General features: G+C 34.0%; 1 protein-coding gene across 1 annotated transcript in view; it reads right to left on the bottom strand.

The window, feature by feature from the left end:
- Positions 1-19664, bottom strand: part of LOC145683352 (trypsin-2-like) — a 275021-nt gene that overhangs the window by 223050 nt on the left and 32307 nt on the right. Inside the window, exon 2 of the mRNA XM_081754690.1 lies at positions 3251-3387. Coding sequence (XP_081610816.1) covers positions 3251-3387 — 137 coding nt within the window. The remainder of the gene's footprint in view (positions 1-3250; positions 3388-19664) is intronic.

The raw sequence follows: 19664 nt of genomic DNA on the forward strand, positions 1-19664 counted from the left end.
AAGATTCGGCTCATTTTTAACCTGTATCGCAAATAACATTCAGTCCTCTGTTGAGAAAAGGATCAATCGTTTTTAGAACAATATATTAGACTAAATGTGAGTCCCGACGTCGTTCTTAGTCGTTTCCTAGGTAGGGAAAGAGTTTTAGTTCATACAGTGACATTACAACTGCAAGCAACCAAATTTGAATCCAAATTTTTCAGGCTTGTTAGGCACATATTGCATGAATTTGCATCTTATCTTAGCAGAGAATAACTGTTCATCTATACAAACACTGTCGTTGGTTTTATAGTTCCTGATACAATTCTCAATGAATAAGTTCTACACAGATGAAGTTTGCTTTTTGGCCTTGAAGAGCTAGGACATTTTTGATCAAATCAAAGCTACTTCATTATTTCAAGAAATACCAGGTACTTTACTTTCCATAATCTTTCTGAAACCACTGGTCCACAGCTCACGTGCTATAGTTCCTTTACGGGTTTATCTTAAGCTACACGAAATATCAATATTGCTAGAAATGAAACGAGTTCTGCAATTGACAGCAGCCAAAGACACCCTTGACTCTGTCTGAGCTTCAACAACAGTGCATTTCAGAATGTTTCTCAACATTGTTTCGTCTATGAACAAGCGAAAAACACTACCAAATTCACCATCTTCAATATGATGTAACGCATACTATAACAAACAAGTTTCTCGCGAAGGATGTCGCGTGAGGCAGTACGCCCAGTTTTGTTCTGTTTGTCCACTTTACTCCAACGTGTCCCGTGAGCTGCTCTAAAAATATTTCATCGATTACTTCTGGAAACTTCTGTATCTGTTTCGTTCCTCTTATCCGAAGAAGTACCTTGAGACACTGCATTCTCGCTACTACTGCTGTCTTCATCGAAGCAGTCTCCCTGTTGTTCTTCCAACCGAAATTCATTTTCACTCAAATCTTCGAAAGCTTGTAACATTTTATCAGGTCTCATCTTCCTTTTGTAATTATTCATATCTACCTTCAAGAAAACATTTATCTCTACAGAGAACAATGTTACCGAAGAGATACGAACATAATTGAAGAAGAAAATCATTCGAAGAAGTGCCATATATATTTTTCCGTAAAGCTTTGAAAAGCAGAAATAAAACATCAAATAGCAAACTCTTCGAAAAAATATGTAAAATATTTCAAAATGTATTATTTCCAACAGAGACACAACCATGTAGGGTACCACCTATAAAACAGTTTACATCAACAACAAAATATAGATTTTTAAATGAGGCAGTCAAATTGACGGTCTGGTACTTCTAGGGGTATACAACAAAAATATGTATTTATTTAAAATAGACACACAATGCTTATATGCTATATCAAACCTCTCTTTAAAATAGTAAAAGTCCTAAAGTATGGTTGCGTAAGTCAAAGAAATTTATGAGATATAGAAAATTGTTTTACGTGATGCCATCAAAATGACGGCTTTGGCCTTCTAGTGTTAAAAAGGCTAATTAGTTACACCGAATAGGTTTTCAAATCGTCACTTAAAAAATGTTATATATATTTAAATTCAATATTTATTATATATTTGAAATATGTCATGAATTCTTAAAGCAAACTAAGCTAACATCAGTAGAATAGTGTACAGTATGATCAAGAGTAAATATGTCCCAACATTTTCGAAACTTCAACTCCTGTGGGTGGGGTTCTGGAAAACATTCTGGTAAATAATAACGGAAGTCGAAAAGAAAGAATAACTGACTGATTGTTTCACTGTTGATAGTCCTTGAGCTCATCTGTCTTTTGTTAATTCAGATTATTTACAATGTGTTTTCTATCTTAATAAAAACTGAGTTCTATATGTAGTTCGTCAAAGACATACGTGTCAAAATTTTTTCTTTATACTTACTTAGGTTGATTAAGTGAACTTTAATAATAAAAAGGTCTTTGATTATAGATTCGTAGATACTTGTTGCCTGTCATGTCACATTTTCTTCCAACTTAATTATACTTAGTGAGTCACGTTCCATATGAATTGCATATATATATATATATATATATATATATATATATATATATATATATATATATATATATATATATCATATTCGAAACGAGTAATATTAGAATCCGGACTGTAATTAGCTGGTAGCTGGGATGAAGAGTGACATTAGTGAATACTGACTAACTCAAAATATATCTTCTGTTGGCAAAGGAGTGACAGTTAATGGGATATGTTGACATGTAAAAATATTCGTAAACCGCCGGTGTTAGTATCTAAATGATGCTTTAGCTGATCATTGAAATGAATAGTGACTCTCCAAATGCTGGATAAATTCAAATGCACTCGACTTCCAAATGAAGTTGATGGTTTGAGACTAGCAAGTGGATAGCATATAAAGATCGAAAAAAGGGCCCAAATTATTATGGAGTCGATAGATTTCCTTATTTCTGGAAGCTGTTTATTAGTTCATCTCTTGAAACTGTTTAAGTCCAAATTCAACCCACCATCGCCATGGAAGAGTAAATTGGGGCTGAACGAGTATGAGGATTCGGGAGGAATGGGTAACTTTATGGATGTTTATCATTACAACTTCATTGTAATGAGTATCCTAAAGGATGATCATGCGTTCACCTATTTTCAAATTCGAAACTTATTTCCCAATTCGATAGAAAGTAATTTGAGATAACTTTTCTTTTTCGAATATCAGGTAAGTGGCAACTTTAAATATGGTAATAAATATATGAAATATTTAATCTACAGTCAGTTGTGACCACGTATCCAAATCAATTAAGTGGTGAAAGTTGAATGTTCATATAAATACATATTTCTTTTTAAATTTACCTGAAGGATTTAGACATTTTATTTATCGGGGGAACATTAAATTGTTTTTCGATTGAAGATAGTATTAAGTACAGAATCATGAAATTTTGTATATATACTCTTATTGCATTTTAGGCTGAAAAGAATACAGTCTTCCGAAATACCGCTCCGAAGGAGGGGTAAAGAGTTATTTTTATCGTTCGTCATAGATACAGATCTCTTATTTGTAAAACGTTTAAATTTTGTATCTTCTCCTTGCGTCCTGGTCTTAACACTAGTCCGAGTTTTGCAAGTAAATGCACTAAACTAAAAATTAAGTTCTTTCGTGGGAAGAGCTCAAGAAATATTCGTAACTGCTGGGCTGAGCAAAATATATTTAGACTATAGTTACTTCAGGATAATATCAATACGAGAGTATATAAGTTATTCATAAACAATAAATATATTGAACTAACCTCTAGCCTTTGGTCTTTATCTATACAATGAGCTGCAGTTAAAACCCAATATGGATCTATTAACGTTCCTCCACAATTATGGAATAATTCATTCCGTCCGGTTCTTACTCGAAGTTCCACAACGAAAGGAAATTCACCTAAATAAAATAGAGATATAACAAAATATTACATTTTGTAAATAATTATTATCCTTTGATATTACTTCATTCCTTTATATGTAAAATTATGTATGCGTTTCGTTTATTTAATAAGGTTAATCTCTTAATGATATTCTATTGGTTCTCGAGAATCATCTTTCACGTAACCATAGTCTGAGTATTCAAGGAATAACCCAACTCTTCTGTCAAATAAGATTAAAGTACCTGTGAGAAACGTATATTTCATGGACTCCAAACATTGATTTAAGACTAAATAAATTTAGGTATATATTTATGTAAATTTGAAAGTTATCTACATTCATCTTAAATGAAAATATATTGTATATGTGAATCAATATTAAAACGAGTATTACTTATACTTTTGTTATCAAAGTTTTCGATTTTTGTAAGAGATTCCATTAACTTTCTACGAAAGGCGTCAAATGAAATATTTCGATTTAATGCATAAGTATTGAAACCCATTTTTGTTACTGGAGTGGGTTCTAATAACGCCGATTCTTTGTAATAAAACATATTTTACGATGTTTCGCTCTCATGCTGAAAAGTTTTGTAAATGAAGTCCAAAATTGTGAATCGTGAAAGAAAGTTGAGCTTCATGTAAAATAAGCACTGTCTTTCTCACTCCCGGCAACACGTACTATACGATTGAAAGAATATCACGTTTCAATGTAAAATCTAATCAATCACTGGTCCAAACGTAACAATCATACTCTTAATTTAGTTGTAGGAGGAAATCTTTGTAAGCTAGAATGAGGCTAAAAATATATGAACACAGACAACAGTTGAAGGACAGTTTTCTAAATGGATTTAAAACTAACGAGACTGTGAATTTATTCTGAAATATGCAGTTTGGAAATCCATGAATTTGGTGAAAAATATTCGAGGGTATGTTTTTGATACAAGGAGATATTGCATTAGGAGTAAGTGTGGTTATATATCGCCAACTAGAACAGTTGGGAGTGTGATATTGAATAAAATTTAGATCAGCATTTTCTATCAACATTAATATTACTTTGAAGAGTCTTCTGATATTTCTACAAATCGTTTATGAAAGTTTGTATATTAATAATATTCGATAATAATCAACCAGTTCTTACTGGTGATACGGGAGTTATACGAGGTTTATGTCAATGGTCAATTGCTGAAAATAAATGTAAGGCAATCGTGTTGCAGTTTGACGGAAATGTAGAAATGATTTGGAAACCAGAGATATGATTTGATTGTCTTCAGAATTGAAAACAAATGAAATCTGAGTTCTCGTAATTTTTAATTCAATCATAATGTTCTAAAGGATAGGAGCCGACTAGCATAGAACTTTTAAACAATTTGCCAAATCGTGTAATTGTTCCATGACAGGCGCTCCCTGAAAAAACTATATTCAAGTGGGGAATTTGAGTAAGAATATTTAAATGTTCCAGAATAACTATATAGTGCACTGAGAAAACTCATTACTTTTTATTTGCACTCGATTTATGAAATGGATTAGGTTCGTATGAGCCTAACATTTGCAAATGATCTAGAACTGTTGGATAGTGCAAAACATTTTTAACGTTATTGAGAGAAAATTGAAAGTAGCTTCAGAAAAACTGTCAGAAAAACGAACAAATGATAAATAGTATTTAAACGAAATTAATTTAGTTTCAAATGTAATGTTGTATATGTCGTAGATAAGAGTTGATATGAAACATTTAGATATATTTTAGAAAAGAGAAGAGATAACATTATGTATCAAATCTCCAGTACAGTAATCATAATTACTAAGTCTCATACATATATGTAGAATATAAGCATATTTTAGATAGAATATGTCTCCTGAAGCTTGCAGAGAAACCACCAATAAGACTTTCATGTTTTACTAAAAGGCGAAACAATAGGCGAGAATATAATTACGTAAATCAAATTAAATTAAATCTTTAAATTTTATGTCTCTCGCTTTTGACTGCTGGGCTGCAGGAGACGGTGAATACGAGAAATAAATGAAATGGTGGAATGCAGAAACGCTGTGGAACGGAAACCAAAGAAACCCATCTACATTGTTTTCATCCTCCACAAAGCACTCTTGCTATGAGCTGGAATCTAACCAAAGGTCCAATGCACCAGAAATGATCGCTCTATCACTGTTAACGCATAAAATAATTTATCATACTTGGTTGTATGGTTATTAATTAGGTTTGGGAGACTAAAAATTGGTATAGAAATGTGATATTGAATATAGCAATATACAATAGCATATCCACAATTTAGTTCAAGTACTGTCTAGCCTTTGTCAGTCATGATAGATGATTATATAGACCGTATAATGGTAATCGAGTGTAAATTACTGAAGTATCTTAGTTTGTTACCGAAACGCGACTGTGCTTTTAACATATATCGTGTACAATAAAATTAATACGATTACGAAAACTGTCATATATTAAATATGAGTAACTCTTTCTCTGTGATGATATGGTCGGGCTGGATGTTGGATACATTAAAACCTCAAAGGTAACGTCTCTAAATTTTTGACTGGATGTTAAATATGTATGTATTATGCATGGGTTTGCCAGCATGTTACATGACATAATTTATTTTTATCAGGTCTGACAATTTCTGATAGCTGCTCGATTTATCGTGCTAATTGCCGATAACAGAGACAAGAGTATATCATTATAATGGATGCAGTAGCTTATGATGAAAAGTAAACTTCTAATTTCGCAATAAACACATCACATTCTTTTTGTGCGTTAGTGCATCGTAGACACAGACTTTAAGAACTCTAATATATTACAAATTGTTCTTTTACATTATCGTTGAACGTTTTCCAACTGTTATCACCTGTGACATCCCATAAAGTAATGCCTTGTTTTCGTTAGGATTAATAAACATTCAGATATAGAATTTTTATCCAGTAAATGTTTTTGAATCGTGGTATGGCACCTGAACGTTGTCGTTTGTGGTGGAGTATTGATAGCGTAATGAATATACGGAGTATAAGGAACGTAGCGGCGTTAGGATATTTGTTATAGAAAGATATCTTACTCATATATAGCGAAAAAGTTATTGAAGTCTGTACAACTGTTGTAAATTTATAAAAACACATTACGCTGTTTTGTGGAGGGTTCACTCATCTTCATAGGTGGATGACTTGATTGAATACTACAAAGAGCTTTACCTACATCTACAAATTTGAACATTCTGGTAAAAAATTGTTCGACCTTACCCCTGCTACTTTCATATCCTGTACTTTGGAACACCAAATGAACAAAGGGATATATATTCCTTTAAAATTAAACATACCTTACATAGTAAAATATACTGTCAAAATAAACTGCAAAGTTTAATCAACTATAGGTACTTTAACTATGAGAATTAAAGAACAATATCCAATAAGGGTAGACAATTTGTGTTTACAAAAACTCAGATGCCCTTATGTATAAGTTTGTCATCCTTTAAGGTATGGAAATGGGCGCTGTCTCAGAGGCTGAAGACTTACTTATAATGCATGGTGCCTTGGTTCAATACCCTGCCAAGTAAGCTTGATTCTGATTGCATCGTGTCCATTTGTTTTCTTAGGTCGCTTTTCTCTCATACTCTCACTTCAACAATTATTCACCACTCAGTTCCTTTAATCATCCTTCTCGCTCATCGTAAATTTCATAATCATCAGTTGTAAAACTGAATAATTTCATTATTTTTTAACATTTAGAATAAATATGTTTTCTGTGAGCAAGTGTTATCATGTTTCGTTTCTTTTGAGAACCATGCGATTGTGCTGCTACTTATTTCTACTTTTATTTTTTACACAAACCTCATATAGTAAAGAGCTTTATTCTCCCAATTATAGGTTACGTTTTATTCAAAAATTATGGATTAATAGATACATGTTGATAGCACTGGTTTGTGATGGTAGCATCGTAAGAGATATACATTTAGTGCCAACAATAAAGAGATAAGATCGCCAGGAGAGTTCTCTCGTCAAACTCAGAATGAGACACAAAACTCGTTATTTTCTGGATAGAAGCTGGTAAAGTCTGAGTAAACTTTAGACGGGCAATACAAAAGAGAATACTTTTTAGATCACTTTTAAATTCATATATACGCTGCTTAAAACTTCATGTTTAAAAGCTGTCAAATGTCAGAAAAGGGATTATCAAATAAATGTAGGAATTCTGGAATAATCTGGCAACTAACAATGGATCGAAATGGGTATTGTGTGAGATGTTTTCAACTTAATTACAATTTACTTTTATATCAAGACGATATATCAAAGAGATAGAAAATGATGGATAGCGTTATATCTCTATATGCGTTTGCACAACCACCAGGTAGCAAACAGTGAAGTTGCCGATTTGTATGTAGAGTACTACACATGGAGCAAGATTTCTCTCAAATGTAGAAACACGTAATAAAAAGAAAACCATTGTGAAAAGAAAAAGAGAAATTCACATAGGTGAGGTAGCACTGTCACACAACAACCGCATGGATAATGTAAAACGCAGAGTGTAAATCGTAAATTCAGTCAGGCAAGGTTTTAATTGAAGTTGTTACAAACAGATAAAAATTAGCAATATAATGATTGCTGTAGAAACAATGCTGCCTGCAGAAATAATGATGTACTATGTTATATCTTAACATACATAACAATGACCTGGTATTGATGTCACTGGTACTTCAGCAATACTGTATGTAAAACAGAAGTGTAAAACGTTGTGTATCCCAGTCTCTAAACGTTTACTTTGAGCTGGGTGAGATATTTTTGGCGTAATTGTTTAGCCTGTCGATATTTATACGTACCTCTGGACCGTTTTTGAGTTAAGGAATATAACGTGGAAACATTTAGAAATATGGATTACTTTATTTATGTTCGTTCTTTACCAAAATTTATAGTTTCCATATTTCTGACGTTTCTGGAGTGGTAGAGCGGTTTACTTCATAGTAGGGACCCGCGTGCGATGCTAATATAATAGCTATAGATTCTAAACAGAGTGTTTGAATTGCAGATGCTGGTCACACAATCTCCACTATCACATAAATCTGCAAAGTAAGGGACATTTTCCTCAGTAGTATCTCAGACATGCATGGCCGTTTATTTGCACTTGGATACTTTTTTATTTATACATTGCTTAACTAGGTTACGGCCTTGATATTATTGGACGTAGAAGAGATTTTCGATTGCAAATAATAACGCTATTCCCAATCAAGTCACCAACTCTAAGTTTAAGTTCAATAGTATTTGCCTCTTTAAGTTGAACGCTGATATAATGAACGAACACAAAATGAAAACATGTTTGTAGTTTGATTATACAGAGGTATTGCTGTTGGACTTTGAAAGTACTTGCTGTAGGTCGATTATTAAATAACTTTATTCCAGCGAGAATTTCATGTTTTTTCTTTGCGAAAAACTACACGTGTTAACGGTTCGATATAAAACATTAACAATCTATTCATCATTTCTTATACTTATAATTAATTCCGGTATGTTTTTTTAAATGTGAGGGTTATTAATGAGATAATTGCATTACGTAATTACAAATATGTAACGAAGGCATTATTTTGAGATAAAGGGCGTATAATCAGGAATACAAAATACTTTACTAAAGAAAATTAACTAATTATTTCTATTTAAAATAAAGAAACTTTCGTTTCCTTTTATGAATATCTCGAACCTAATCTTTAGGCAAAAATGCGTGATTTAAATAATAGAAAAAAGAACAGGAATATATTCAAAACATTCAGGTTCGAATCCAAAGATCGTTAAAACCAGCATATTAATACATACTCACGGGTTTGTGAGAAAATTAATAACGACTTCATAAATTTTAAGAAAAAAATGATACGTTACGTACTTCTATCAATTTTGTATGATTAAGCATCATAGCACTTGATAGTTAAAAGATCAACGCTATCAGTTAGAAAATATACGTTAAATTGGACACCCAATATTAAGTATCATCGCTTTAGATGACATTACAAACCACTCTATTAACCCTTATCCGGGCAACCGGGGACTTCCAGGCCCAGTAGCTTAATTTTTCTAAAATTTCTCAAAACCATACAAAAATTTGAAGACATAAAATACTGAATTCTTCTATCTTTCGTATAAGTTAAAATCATGATTATATCGAGTTGGTAAAGCTAATGTTTCTTTTAATTTGAAAACCGGGCAACCGGGTCCTAGGAGGCCCCGTATAACTATAGTGAAATTCCTATCAAATATTAAATCAAATTGTCACATAATTATATATTGAACACGTGACTATTGTAACCTTTAGTCGGATCAGTATGCGGCAACAGACATGAGTGTTCTGCACTTAAAATATATACTGGGCTTGACAGGCCCCGGTTGCCCGTTTACGTTACGATCACATGTAGATTCCACAATATTCGCACATTCGCCATCTCGAACTGTGATTTAACTAATGTATGCGTAAAATAAAATCCTATTAGCAATTCATTGCATAGAAGCATAATGACAAGCAATTTTTTAGGATATCAAGATAAAAACACAAGATGTAAACATTCCTGAAATATTCATTATCGATGAAGATAGGACGCCGTAAGTCGAAACATTGAAATAATATAAAAACTTTAATAATATTTCTCGAATGAACTTCTAACTTTTAGGCAGTAAATCCAAATAAATGATTTACAACAAGAATATTAACGTGAATATCATTTCGTCTAAATAGATTTTAAATTTTGGCATCGACAAAAATTAATGGAAATTAGTTGGCATGGTATGAATAATTAGTTCTTAAAGTTATATGCGTTCTTCCTTCACTAAATAAACAAATGTTACAATTACGGAAATACAATGAAAGAAAAATTTGAAATATATCAGAATACATGCTAACATAGTTTTGAAATACATGAGACAAAATATTAATACACAAGTATTTCACAAAATCAAAATATCTTTTATACAGAAATACTTTAGATTCTTCGTGGAAATCTGTTGAAATATGAAAATAGCATTAATACGTATTACAAATTCACAAATATTAAAATATTCATCAGGCATAAAATACATTATAACGATAATACAATGAAACATCATTAAAGTTTAATATTCAATATAACCAGAAGAGTATGTCTAAAATACAAAATATAAATAGACAGGTTACAACGAAATTTCAATGTGTGCATAAGGAAGGAGAAAGTTTCCAATAATTACCGAATGATGGGTTAATTACCGGGGTGTCCAAGTATTTTATGGTTCACCACGCCATGTCTACCTAGAATGTAGCTTGGAAAATAAATTTAATCATCAATTATTAATATAAACTAAAATTCTTTCCCAAAGAATAGGTCGCATCAAGATGCTAAAGAAGCATTAGAAATGTTAATAAGAAACCCCAATAGTTTGGATAGATTCCAAAAGAAATGTTTAGCTACTGTAATTACCGCAACCGAAGGATACGACCGTACGTCTTGAATACAAATCTTCTTGTGTTTCCAATAACAAGGAAAAAACTGCATAAAATTTTAATGTAAAAAATCTTAAGACTTAACAGTTTACACTGTTTGACAGATCTCGATATAAAATATCAATGTACCATATTTGACACATTTGTACCATATTCTGCAAACACATTTAATCATATCAAAAGTCAAAAACTTTGATAAAATGTCTGCTGAATCTGGCTTTTTCCTCAAAATAGCCCTCTTCTCAATAGAAGTCATCCAGTCAAGTTCGGAACGATCAGTTTGACAAATGAATTTTGTTAGTAAGAAGTGTGATCTCCTAAATATAAAGAGAACAAGCGGGTAGATGTGAAATTATTGGTTTGGACTTTATTTAACTGGGAATAATCTTTCGGATTACCATTCACACTTTCCTCTTCTGCTTCCTCATTGAGTTTGGATAAATGGAATTTCCCACTAGGAGTAATAGAAGTAAGATTATTTGGAGTGTCAGGTGTTACTAAAATGTGTTCTTGAAGTTGCCTTTGTGCCAAAGTTAACCAAATTTTGCGGGTTTCAGGCGTCGGAATCCAAAGTTTTATCCTGTCCATGGAGTGCAAACCTATATATTCACCTGTTGTGGGATCGATAAGTTCGACAACACGATTATCAAGGGCTTTTACACAAAGAAAAGGTCCTCTGTAAATGTCGAAATACTTGAAGATTTCTTTTTTTAGTAGATTACTAACATTCCGTTGTCTTAAAAAGACTAAGTCACCTTGTACCACTAGACGACGTTGTTGGGTTTGATCCATCGCTTGTTTCTCTTCTGGATAGTCGACTTTCTGCGGTGGTCTGCCATGAGGAGTTTGTTTGACCAATCAATGCCATCTTCTTCGTCAAAATCTTCAGAAATCTGTAGGCCGAAATGTGTGAAAATGGACGAGAAAAATGAATATTAAGATGTATACTCGCAGGAGAAACTCCGAGGCTCTCTGTAATAGAGTAATTATGTAACAAAACTGCCTGTGTTAAGTTCTCAGCCCATTGCTAGTGTGACTGACTGCACAACAACCTAAGAGTACAAAGAATTTCTTTATTAGACCGTTCTGTAATATTAGCTTGGGCATGGTAAGGTGTGGTGTGATGTACTTTAATATTGTATTCCTGCATCTTTGATAAAAATCTTTTACTGTGAAATACTGGAGCGTTGTCAGTGAGTACAGCTTCCACTAGACCTAAGTGATGCATATAGATATCAAATAAGCATTTAAGAACTGCAGTAGTTGTATCAGATTTCAAAGGGTAAGCTGTAGAGTATTTAGTGAATACGTCTACTGTAACTAATGCAAAACGAGCGCCAACTTTTCCTGTGGGGTAAGGCCCAAGGAAATCTAAAGCTAACAATGCCCTAGGATGTAAATAATCATTAGTAGACAATAAACGTTCTGGTGGATGTTGATCGGGTTTGAACTGCATGCACTTGATGCAATCCCTGACGTGCTTCTTCACATCAGATCTCGTACTTCTCCAATAAAATGGCTTCGAAATAATTCTCACTGTTTTGTCGGTACCTGGGTGATGTAATTGATCATGATAAGCAACTATTACTTTCTCCACTAAAGATCTAGGGATACAAATTTTCCACGAATCAGGGAAATGAAAATCTCTGTACTATAAAATGTCGTTATCTAACTTAAAGAATTTTGACCAATTTCTGGAATTTCGAGGTAACTCTTCCATTATTTCCCCTTCTTGAAAAGAAATAATAGGTAAATATTCAAAATGTTCGCGTTGTAAACGGCGAAGTTCTTCTGATGATACCTTAAGGATTTCATCTTGGATGACCTGTAAAGAATGAACACGTTTAGTAGGTAGATCTGTAGAAAGAAATAAACGTGAAAGTGCATCTGCACACAAATTGTCGGAGCCTTTCTGGTAACAAATCTCATAATCCAACTGCTGTAATTCAATACTCCACCGTAAAGGACGGGTGTTCCAAGGTTTAGCTTTGTCCAGCCAACTGAGGTTTTTGTTATCTGTAATGAAAATGACATGAAGGCCAATAAATTGTTTACGCCATTTTCGAACGGCAAAGATGATCATCAAACATTCTAACTCGCTCACGCTGTACCGAGATTCTGGTGACATCAGAGTCCTACTAATGAATTGGATTACTTTTTTTCTTATCTCCTACGTGTTGATAGAGGACTGCGCTGATCCCGAGCCGAGAGGCATCTTGTTCAATATAGTAGGATAGGTCAAGATGTGGATGTGACAAAAGAACGTCTTAACATATATCGGATTTAATTTGCTGGAAGGCATTTTCGTGGACATCCTCCCAACGCAATTTCTTACCTTTCTTGAGAAGTTCGAAGAGTGGTTTCATTTTCTCTAGAAAAATGAGGAACAAAAGAACGAGACCAATTGAGAAGTCATATAACAGATTGTAAAGATTTTATGTTAGTAGGTCGGGGTAGGTTGCGTACAGCTTCCACACTTATGGGGTCCTTTTTGATGCCTTCAGAGGTGATGAGAAAACCTAAAAAAGGAATAGAGTCTGTACAAAATAAGCATTTCTCAATATTGAGAGTAAGATTAAATTCTCTACATTTCTGAAAAATTTGTTTTAACAGCTGGAGATGTTCTTCGAAAGTGTCAGTGAAACATGCATTGTCGTCGATGTACCTTAATATTTTGGCGTGTAGTTCGGGTCCTAATACTCTCTGCAACATAATATTCAATACACTACTACCATTTTTATATCAAAAAGATGTAACACGATACTGATAATGTTGGCCTTCAAAATTGAATGCGGTATATTCCTGTGATTTGGGAGTAAGTAACGCTTGATTATAACTACTCACTAAATCAAGAGAGCTTAAGAATGGTTTACACCTCACCTTCAGCAACAGGTGTACTTATTCGGCAAACGCAGGTCAACGCATACTCTCGGTTTGCTATTTTTCTTTGGTACAACTACGATGGGGTTGCTGTGGATAGAATTGGAGTGGCAAAATTAACCCTAGGTATAATAGTTTATTAATCTCTTCTCGAACATTGGTTTGTCAAGTCTTGTGGTGGTTTGTCAGTCTTGACTTCCATTTCATAACAAAATCCTTACAAAGTCATGGATAGTTGGAAAAAATATCCCTATAGTCAGATGAAAGAAAACATAATTGTTTCTTTTGCTATGGTGTAAGGTTGTGGATTCGATTCAAATCATCTTGAAGTTGTTCATCCGTAGCATGTTGCCTGACGAATGTAGACGCAGAGATCGAAAAGATTTTATCGGCGATACCACCTTCTTCGTGGTCTGAAATTTGGTCAGGTAAAGGATCGACAAGAGTTTTTACATTCATGTACTCCTTAGAAATAGAACCCTGAGATAAATCTATTTCACTACTTTGAGCTGTAAGAGCATCTAATCCTAGAATAAGGTCTTGGTTAAGTGATTCGGTAACATAGACTTTCAAATAAATGGAAATGTTATCAATTTGTACTGTAATTGACGTATCGCCTCTTACTTTTCTTTTCACAGACCCACTAAAATCAACTAGAAAAATGTCATCGGCTGGAGTTAGCTTTGGTGCCGTGACGTCAGCACTTAAACGTTTCCAAAGAGCCCAAGATAAAAGAGAGAGATCCGAACCAGTATCGCATAGGCATTCTACATCTGTATTACAAACTTTTACTTTAATTTTTGAAGAAATCGGAGTTGGATTAGAATTAACGTAGTGGTTTTAGTAATGGATAAATTCCCGGGAAGATTCCCAAAATGGGAATGTATCTGGGAATTTATGTACAATCAGAAAGAAAATTGCATTCTATTACTATATTATGATTTCAAAGTTGAATTAATTTTTATACCACAGCATATTATTACTATTGTCCCCAGAGGATTCTTTAAAATGTATAATCTGAACGGTACTATGTTACTTTATTATATTTAGAGAGTAGGCATAAATGTATATTTATTTACAATGTGTTCTATCAATTAAATATTTGTAAAAAATGATATAGTAACAGTTTAAATTTATATGTAAGTAGATTTGCTCAACTTGATTCTATTACTGATACTATACACACATTCCGCCTTATGCAGAGTCGTTTCGACATATGATTAGTGTCATACTAAAAGCCTGACTACTACAGGAAACATATTAGTTGAACTCTTTAGCATGTCACTAATCACACGTCAAAACGACTCTCTAAATCTTATAAACCAATTAGATTGGGTAAATGCTAGAAGATGTCTCACTAATTTATTTTCACAAAATTTGCAAAATACTTACTTATCTTTATATTTTAGCACGTAACATTGCCATACACGACCTTTCATTCTACCTATTTCTCGAAATTCCATACGCTAATTTACATGTAAAAAAAGTCCGAGTACCCCTTCAGATATTCGAGTCAGAGAGAGGACAGACCGACGTCTATTACTAATGGTGGTCCAGGGTTTATTAATAGTACTTTATGTCTATTTTTACATAATTCTAAATTACTTTACAAAATGGTTCCTTTTCATCATTTTTAAATTAGTACTTTGCTAAATTTGGCTCTTCTTTGGCATTGGGGGCCAGCTTTTGCACCTACTTGTTTTGCGATATTCTATTCCCATGCGGTTGTCTTATGGTTTCATACGTTAAATTACGTTACCAACATTAAATTCAGACAGCATTGCAGAGCGAGCTTAGCGAATAAAGGCGGGTTAGATGGCACGTTGTTTTCATTCTTCGTTACCAACAATTCACTTTCTTTTCTCACATAAATCACTCCCACTCACCTTTTCGTTTTGTATAAATCCCCTAGTGCCCTAAAGAAATGTGTTTGATACTTTCTCGACTACTTGAACATCACCATAAACTCATTTCTATCGTAAAATCATCCTACTTTTTGTTAGTTTTGGTCCCCAATACTAAACAAGTACCCTACTCTTAGTGCAAATGGAAATGGAACTTAAAAATCATATTATTAGTTATGTAAAATACTGTCAAATAATTTTAAATTTTTTAACCTCCAAATGCTTTAAAACCTAGAAGTAAATCATAATATATTAAAATAAAGAAACTAGTCATATGGTTCTTTTAATTTGGAAGATAAAGTAAAGAAATAGAAATAAATTCCTTCCCGAGAATTTATAGGCCAGGGAAAAAACCCGGGAATATTCCCATTTTTTAAATTCCTTCCCACCGGGAATATTCCCATTTTTTAAATTCCTTCCCACCGGGAATATTCCCACTGCACATCACTAAGTGGCCTATACTATCGACCAGCCCATCCTTTCATATAGCAACTTGCGCGGTACTTCATTCAGAGAGTTTCTAAGCAGGGAGTAGAGGGATTCATTCTCGACATTAAAAAAAATCGCATCATGTTCCAATGTTATTCTGACGACAGCAAAATTACTTATTCGACATTAGAGTAAAATTCTTCCCTAATTTTTTTATTACCCCATTTTTTTCTCGATGGAACAACTTGCGCCATTCATCCCTCCTGTGGGCGGCCCTTCTCTCTTAAAACGAACCAACCTTTCCTTTCATACGGCTACTTGCGCGGTACTTCATTCATCGAGTATCGAATCAGGGGATACGGGGGTTCACCCCGGAAAATTTTTGAAAAATAGCTTCTCAAAATTGTGTTTTAATGCTATTCCGACAGTAAAATTGCTAGTTCGAAAGTAGAGTAAAATCCCTCCAAAATTTTTCTCAATGGCGCAGCTTGCGCCATACATCCCCCCTGTGGGCGGCCCTGCTGAGGACAAAGGAACAGTTGAAGTTCTCACCAAAAGAGAAATAGCTTTTCTTGTCTATGAGTAAAATAATAATTTGGTTGCATGGACAAAAGTAAAAAAGAAATACACTGTTCGTCCAAGAACGTAGTTCTGTGGCCGGGCTGACGGTCACAGACCATAGTATGTACCTCTATCAGTATTTGGGGTTCACCTCATTTCCTTCTATGGGTAAAAAATTGGCAAGAAGTCGAATTTCGGAGGTTTTTGTTCTAATTTATTCCCTTTGATGAGGTGTTATTACCCTATATAGTTATATGGGCGTATACAGGGGTTCATCCCCTTTTATAAGTTATGTGTATATTGATTCACCTCTTTAAATATTTGGGAGGGGTACTTTGTCCCACCCCTTAAATTTTGGAAATTGCCAAATTTAAACATTGGTATCATAGTACTGGACCCTAATATAGATCATTATAAATTTGGATGGTCTATTTCGTTCTATTTTGGGGGTACAAACTTGCCAAAAATATTAACGTAAGCAGTACGCTGTGGCACATGTTCGGTTTTGACCGGATTTATCCACTTTGATGAGGTCCTATTACCTTATATGATTATATGGACGTATACAGGGGTCCATTCACTTTCATAACACATGGGTATATAAGTGCACCCTTCATAAAATTTGGAAGGGGTACATTGACTCACCCCTTTAATTTTCAAAATTGTCCAATTTAAGCATTCGATATTATAATATAAGACCTCAATATGTATCATGGTAAATTTGGATTGTGCACACTGTTCCCTTTTTGGGGTGCAAAATTTGCAAAATATAAACTTAAGCAATGCGTTATACCACGTGTTTGGTTTTAGGCCCATTTTATCCCCTTTTGATGAGGTCCTATTACCCTTATATGGTTATACGGTCATGAATGGTGGTCCATTCCCTATCATAAAACATAGGTACATTGGTGCACCCTTTTAAATTTTGGCAGGGGTTCACAGGACCACCCCCAATATTGGAAATAGTCCAATTTAAGCATTTACAGGACGTCAAAATGTATCATGTTAAATTTCGATGGTCCTTTCATTCGTATAAAATTCCAAAATGTTTAGTACAACCACGAGTTTGGTTATTCACTCAATTTATCCTCTTTGATAGGGTTGTAAGGTATGGACGTTTATCCCCTTTCAATTTCGTGGGAGTCTTAGAATGTCAAATGCTAGTACGGTCACGTGATCGATGATTTGGTTTTGATGGCCGAGTCTTTGATACGACGACGGGTCCCTGGTCAATGTTCTCTATGAATTAGGTGGAAATTTTGAACAAGATTCATGACCAAGGTTCTCGTTTTATACTGCAGAGAACATTGCTTTGAATATGATAACATTGTATGTACCATATTGATGGAATGAAAAATAAAAACACATAGGTAAGCATAAATTGTGTTTTATTAATTTTTCTGGTTTCTTCTTTTTCTTTCTTGTTATACTAAGGTATTGACAATGTTTGTATATTGAGCTGGGTTTCTTCATAAGACCTCCTCCTCTTTTTGATTGTAATTATATGTTTCCATGATTTGCAGGATAGCACCGGTTTGCAAACCTTCGTATTGTGAATTTTGCAAAAAGAACGAGGAAAAAATATGATTATGGTAGAAATAGATGATGATAAACAAATACACTCACAATCATAAATATGATAAAATTACATGGAACATATATTGCAGTAGTCTACAATCATTAACCGAGGATACTGTTGTGAACAAGTATTGAATTTCACGCAGAGATTTTCCTTGGGCTTTGCAGCACAAATAAAAGTAAGCATAATAGCCACATACGGATGAACCAAGACTTTGCATTTGGCTATTATTATATTTATAGTACATACAAGGAAGTTTTAAGAATGTAACATATTGTGGTACATAAGGAGAAAGGCCATGGCTGTCAAAATATTCTCTAACACCACGATTATCAATATAAATTGCAATCCAATGGCTTCTAATTTTGTGGTTGGATCTGTATTCACAGTGATTGCCAGAGTAAGAGAAATCCGTGAAGGCAACTCATCGCTTGCAAATACCCCGGTAAAATGATTTCTGAATAACGAACTACCACTTAAAGCACTAGCTAATTGTAATGTATTCAACATCGTGAATGGAAATGATACATAACGTATATGTACCTTGTAATTTAAAAGTCCAGGATAATTTTACGCTGGTGGTCGATCTCTAGGAGTGAGGAAAACTCCCCGTACACAATACAGTTAGCAGGTGCTGCTGATTTCTCTTGGAAATGAACTTCCAATTGGATGGCTCAATGTCGTTGTAAATTCCAATAGTGACAATTTCCAGCAGAAGAATAGGGAGTTAGGTCAAATACAAACAGTGTATGTCCATTCTTGTAGTCGGCTCTTAAAATTGTATTTCCAGTATTGGTAAAATGTATGCCAGAGCCTGAGAACAATGTGTGGTACGATGAAATGTAGAGATTCTCTTCAAAGCTGGATTGCTTGGTTTTGAAGGTACAGCTTTTCCATCTACGTACAATTTAAGAAATTATTTTTTAGATGTTGAAATTAAAATGGATTGCTGGTAATAGTTCCACTGGATGCTTCATTCGATGTAAATCCTACAATAATACGATTTGGCAATGTTCCCATAAACAGGTTATCAATAGTTTTGGATTGCATATTCTCCGGGATGGTAAATGATTACATTTGAGCTCTTCTGAGAGGGTACTTTGCCAGTGTAGACCTTAAAGTTTTATTGTGTGCCAATTTGACACTAGGGCTACTGCTAAATTTTTCACTTGCAACGGTGCATCTAGAATATTGATTTTTGCATTGACACCACTTTCACTGGACATGGGACAAAAGTTTGGTTTTGCAGGACTACGTTTCACACGTAATTCCACTCCATTGATTAACACTAGGAGCACCAGTAATTTTCACATCCTAGAAACACAAAGCGATTTTTTAAACCTCTCATGAAAATTTCCAGCTATGAGTATTGAATGACGTTTGATTTCTTGTTATACGTTACCATTTTATTTAACTAAGGTTGAAAAGTATTCAATACAATAGTATACGATCATGGGTGCCCGAAAGTGGGGGCAGGGTGGTGCCCCTCAGCTCACG

The sequence above is a fragment of the Thermobia domestica genome, chromosome 4 (assembly GCF_964235325.1).
Source record: "Thermobia domestica chromosome 4, izTheDome1.hap1.1, whole genome shotgun sequence".
NCBI lineage: Eukaryota > Metazoa > Arthropoda > Insecta > Zygentoma > Lepismatidae > Thermobia > Thermobia domestica.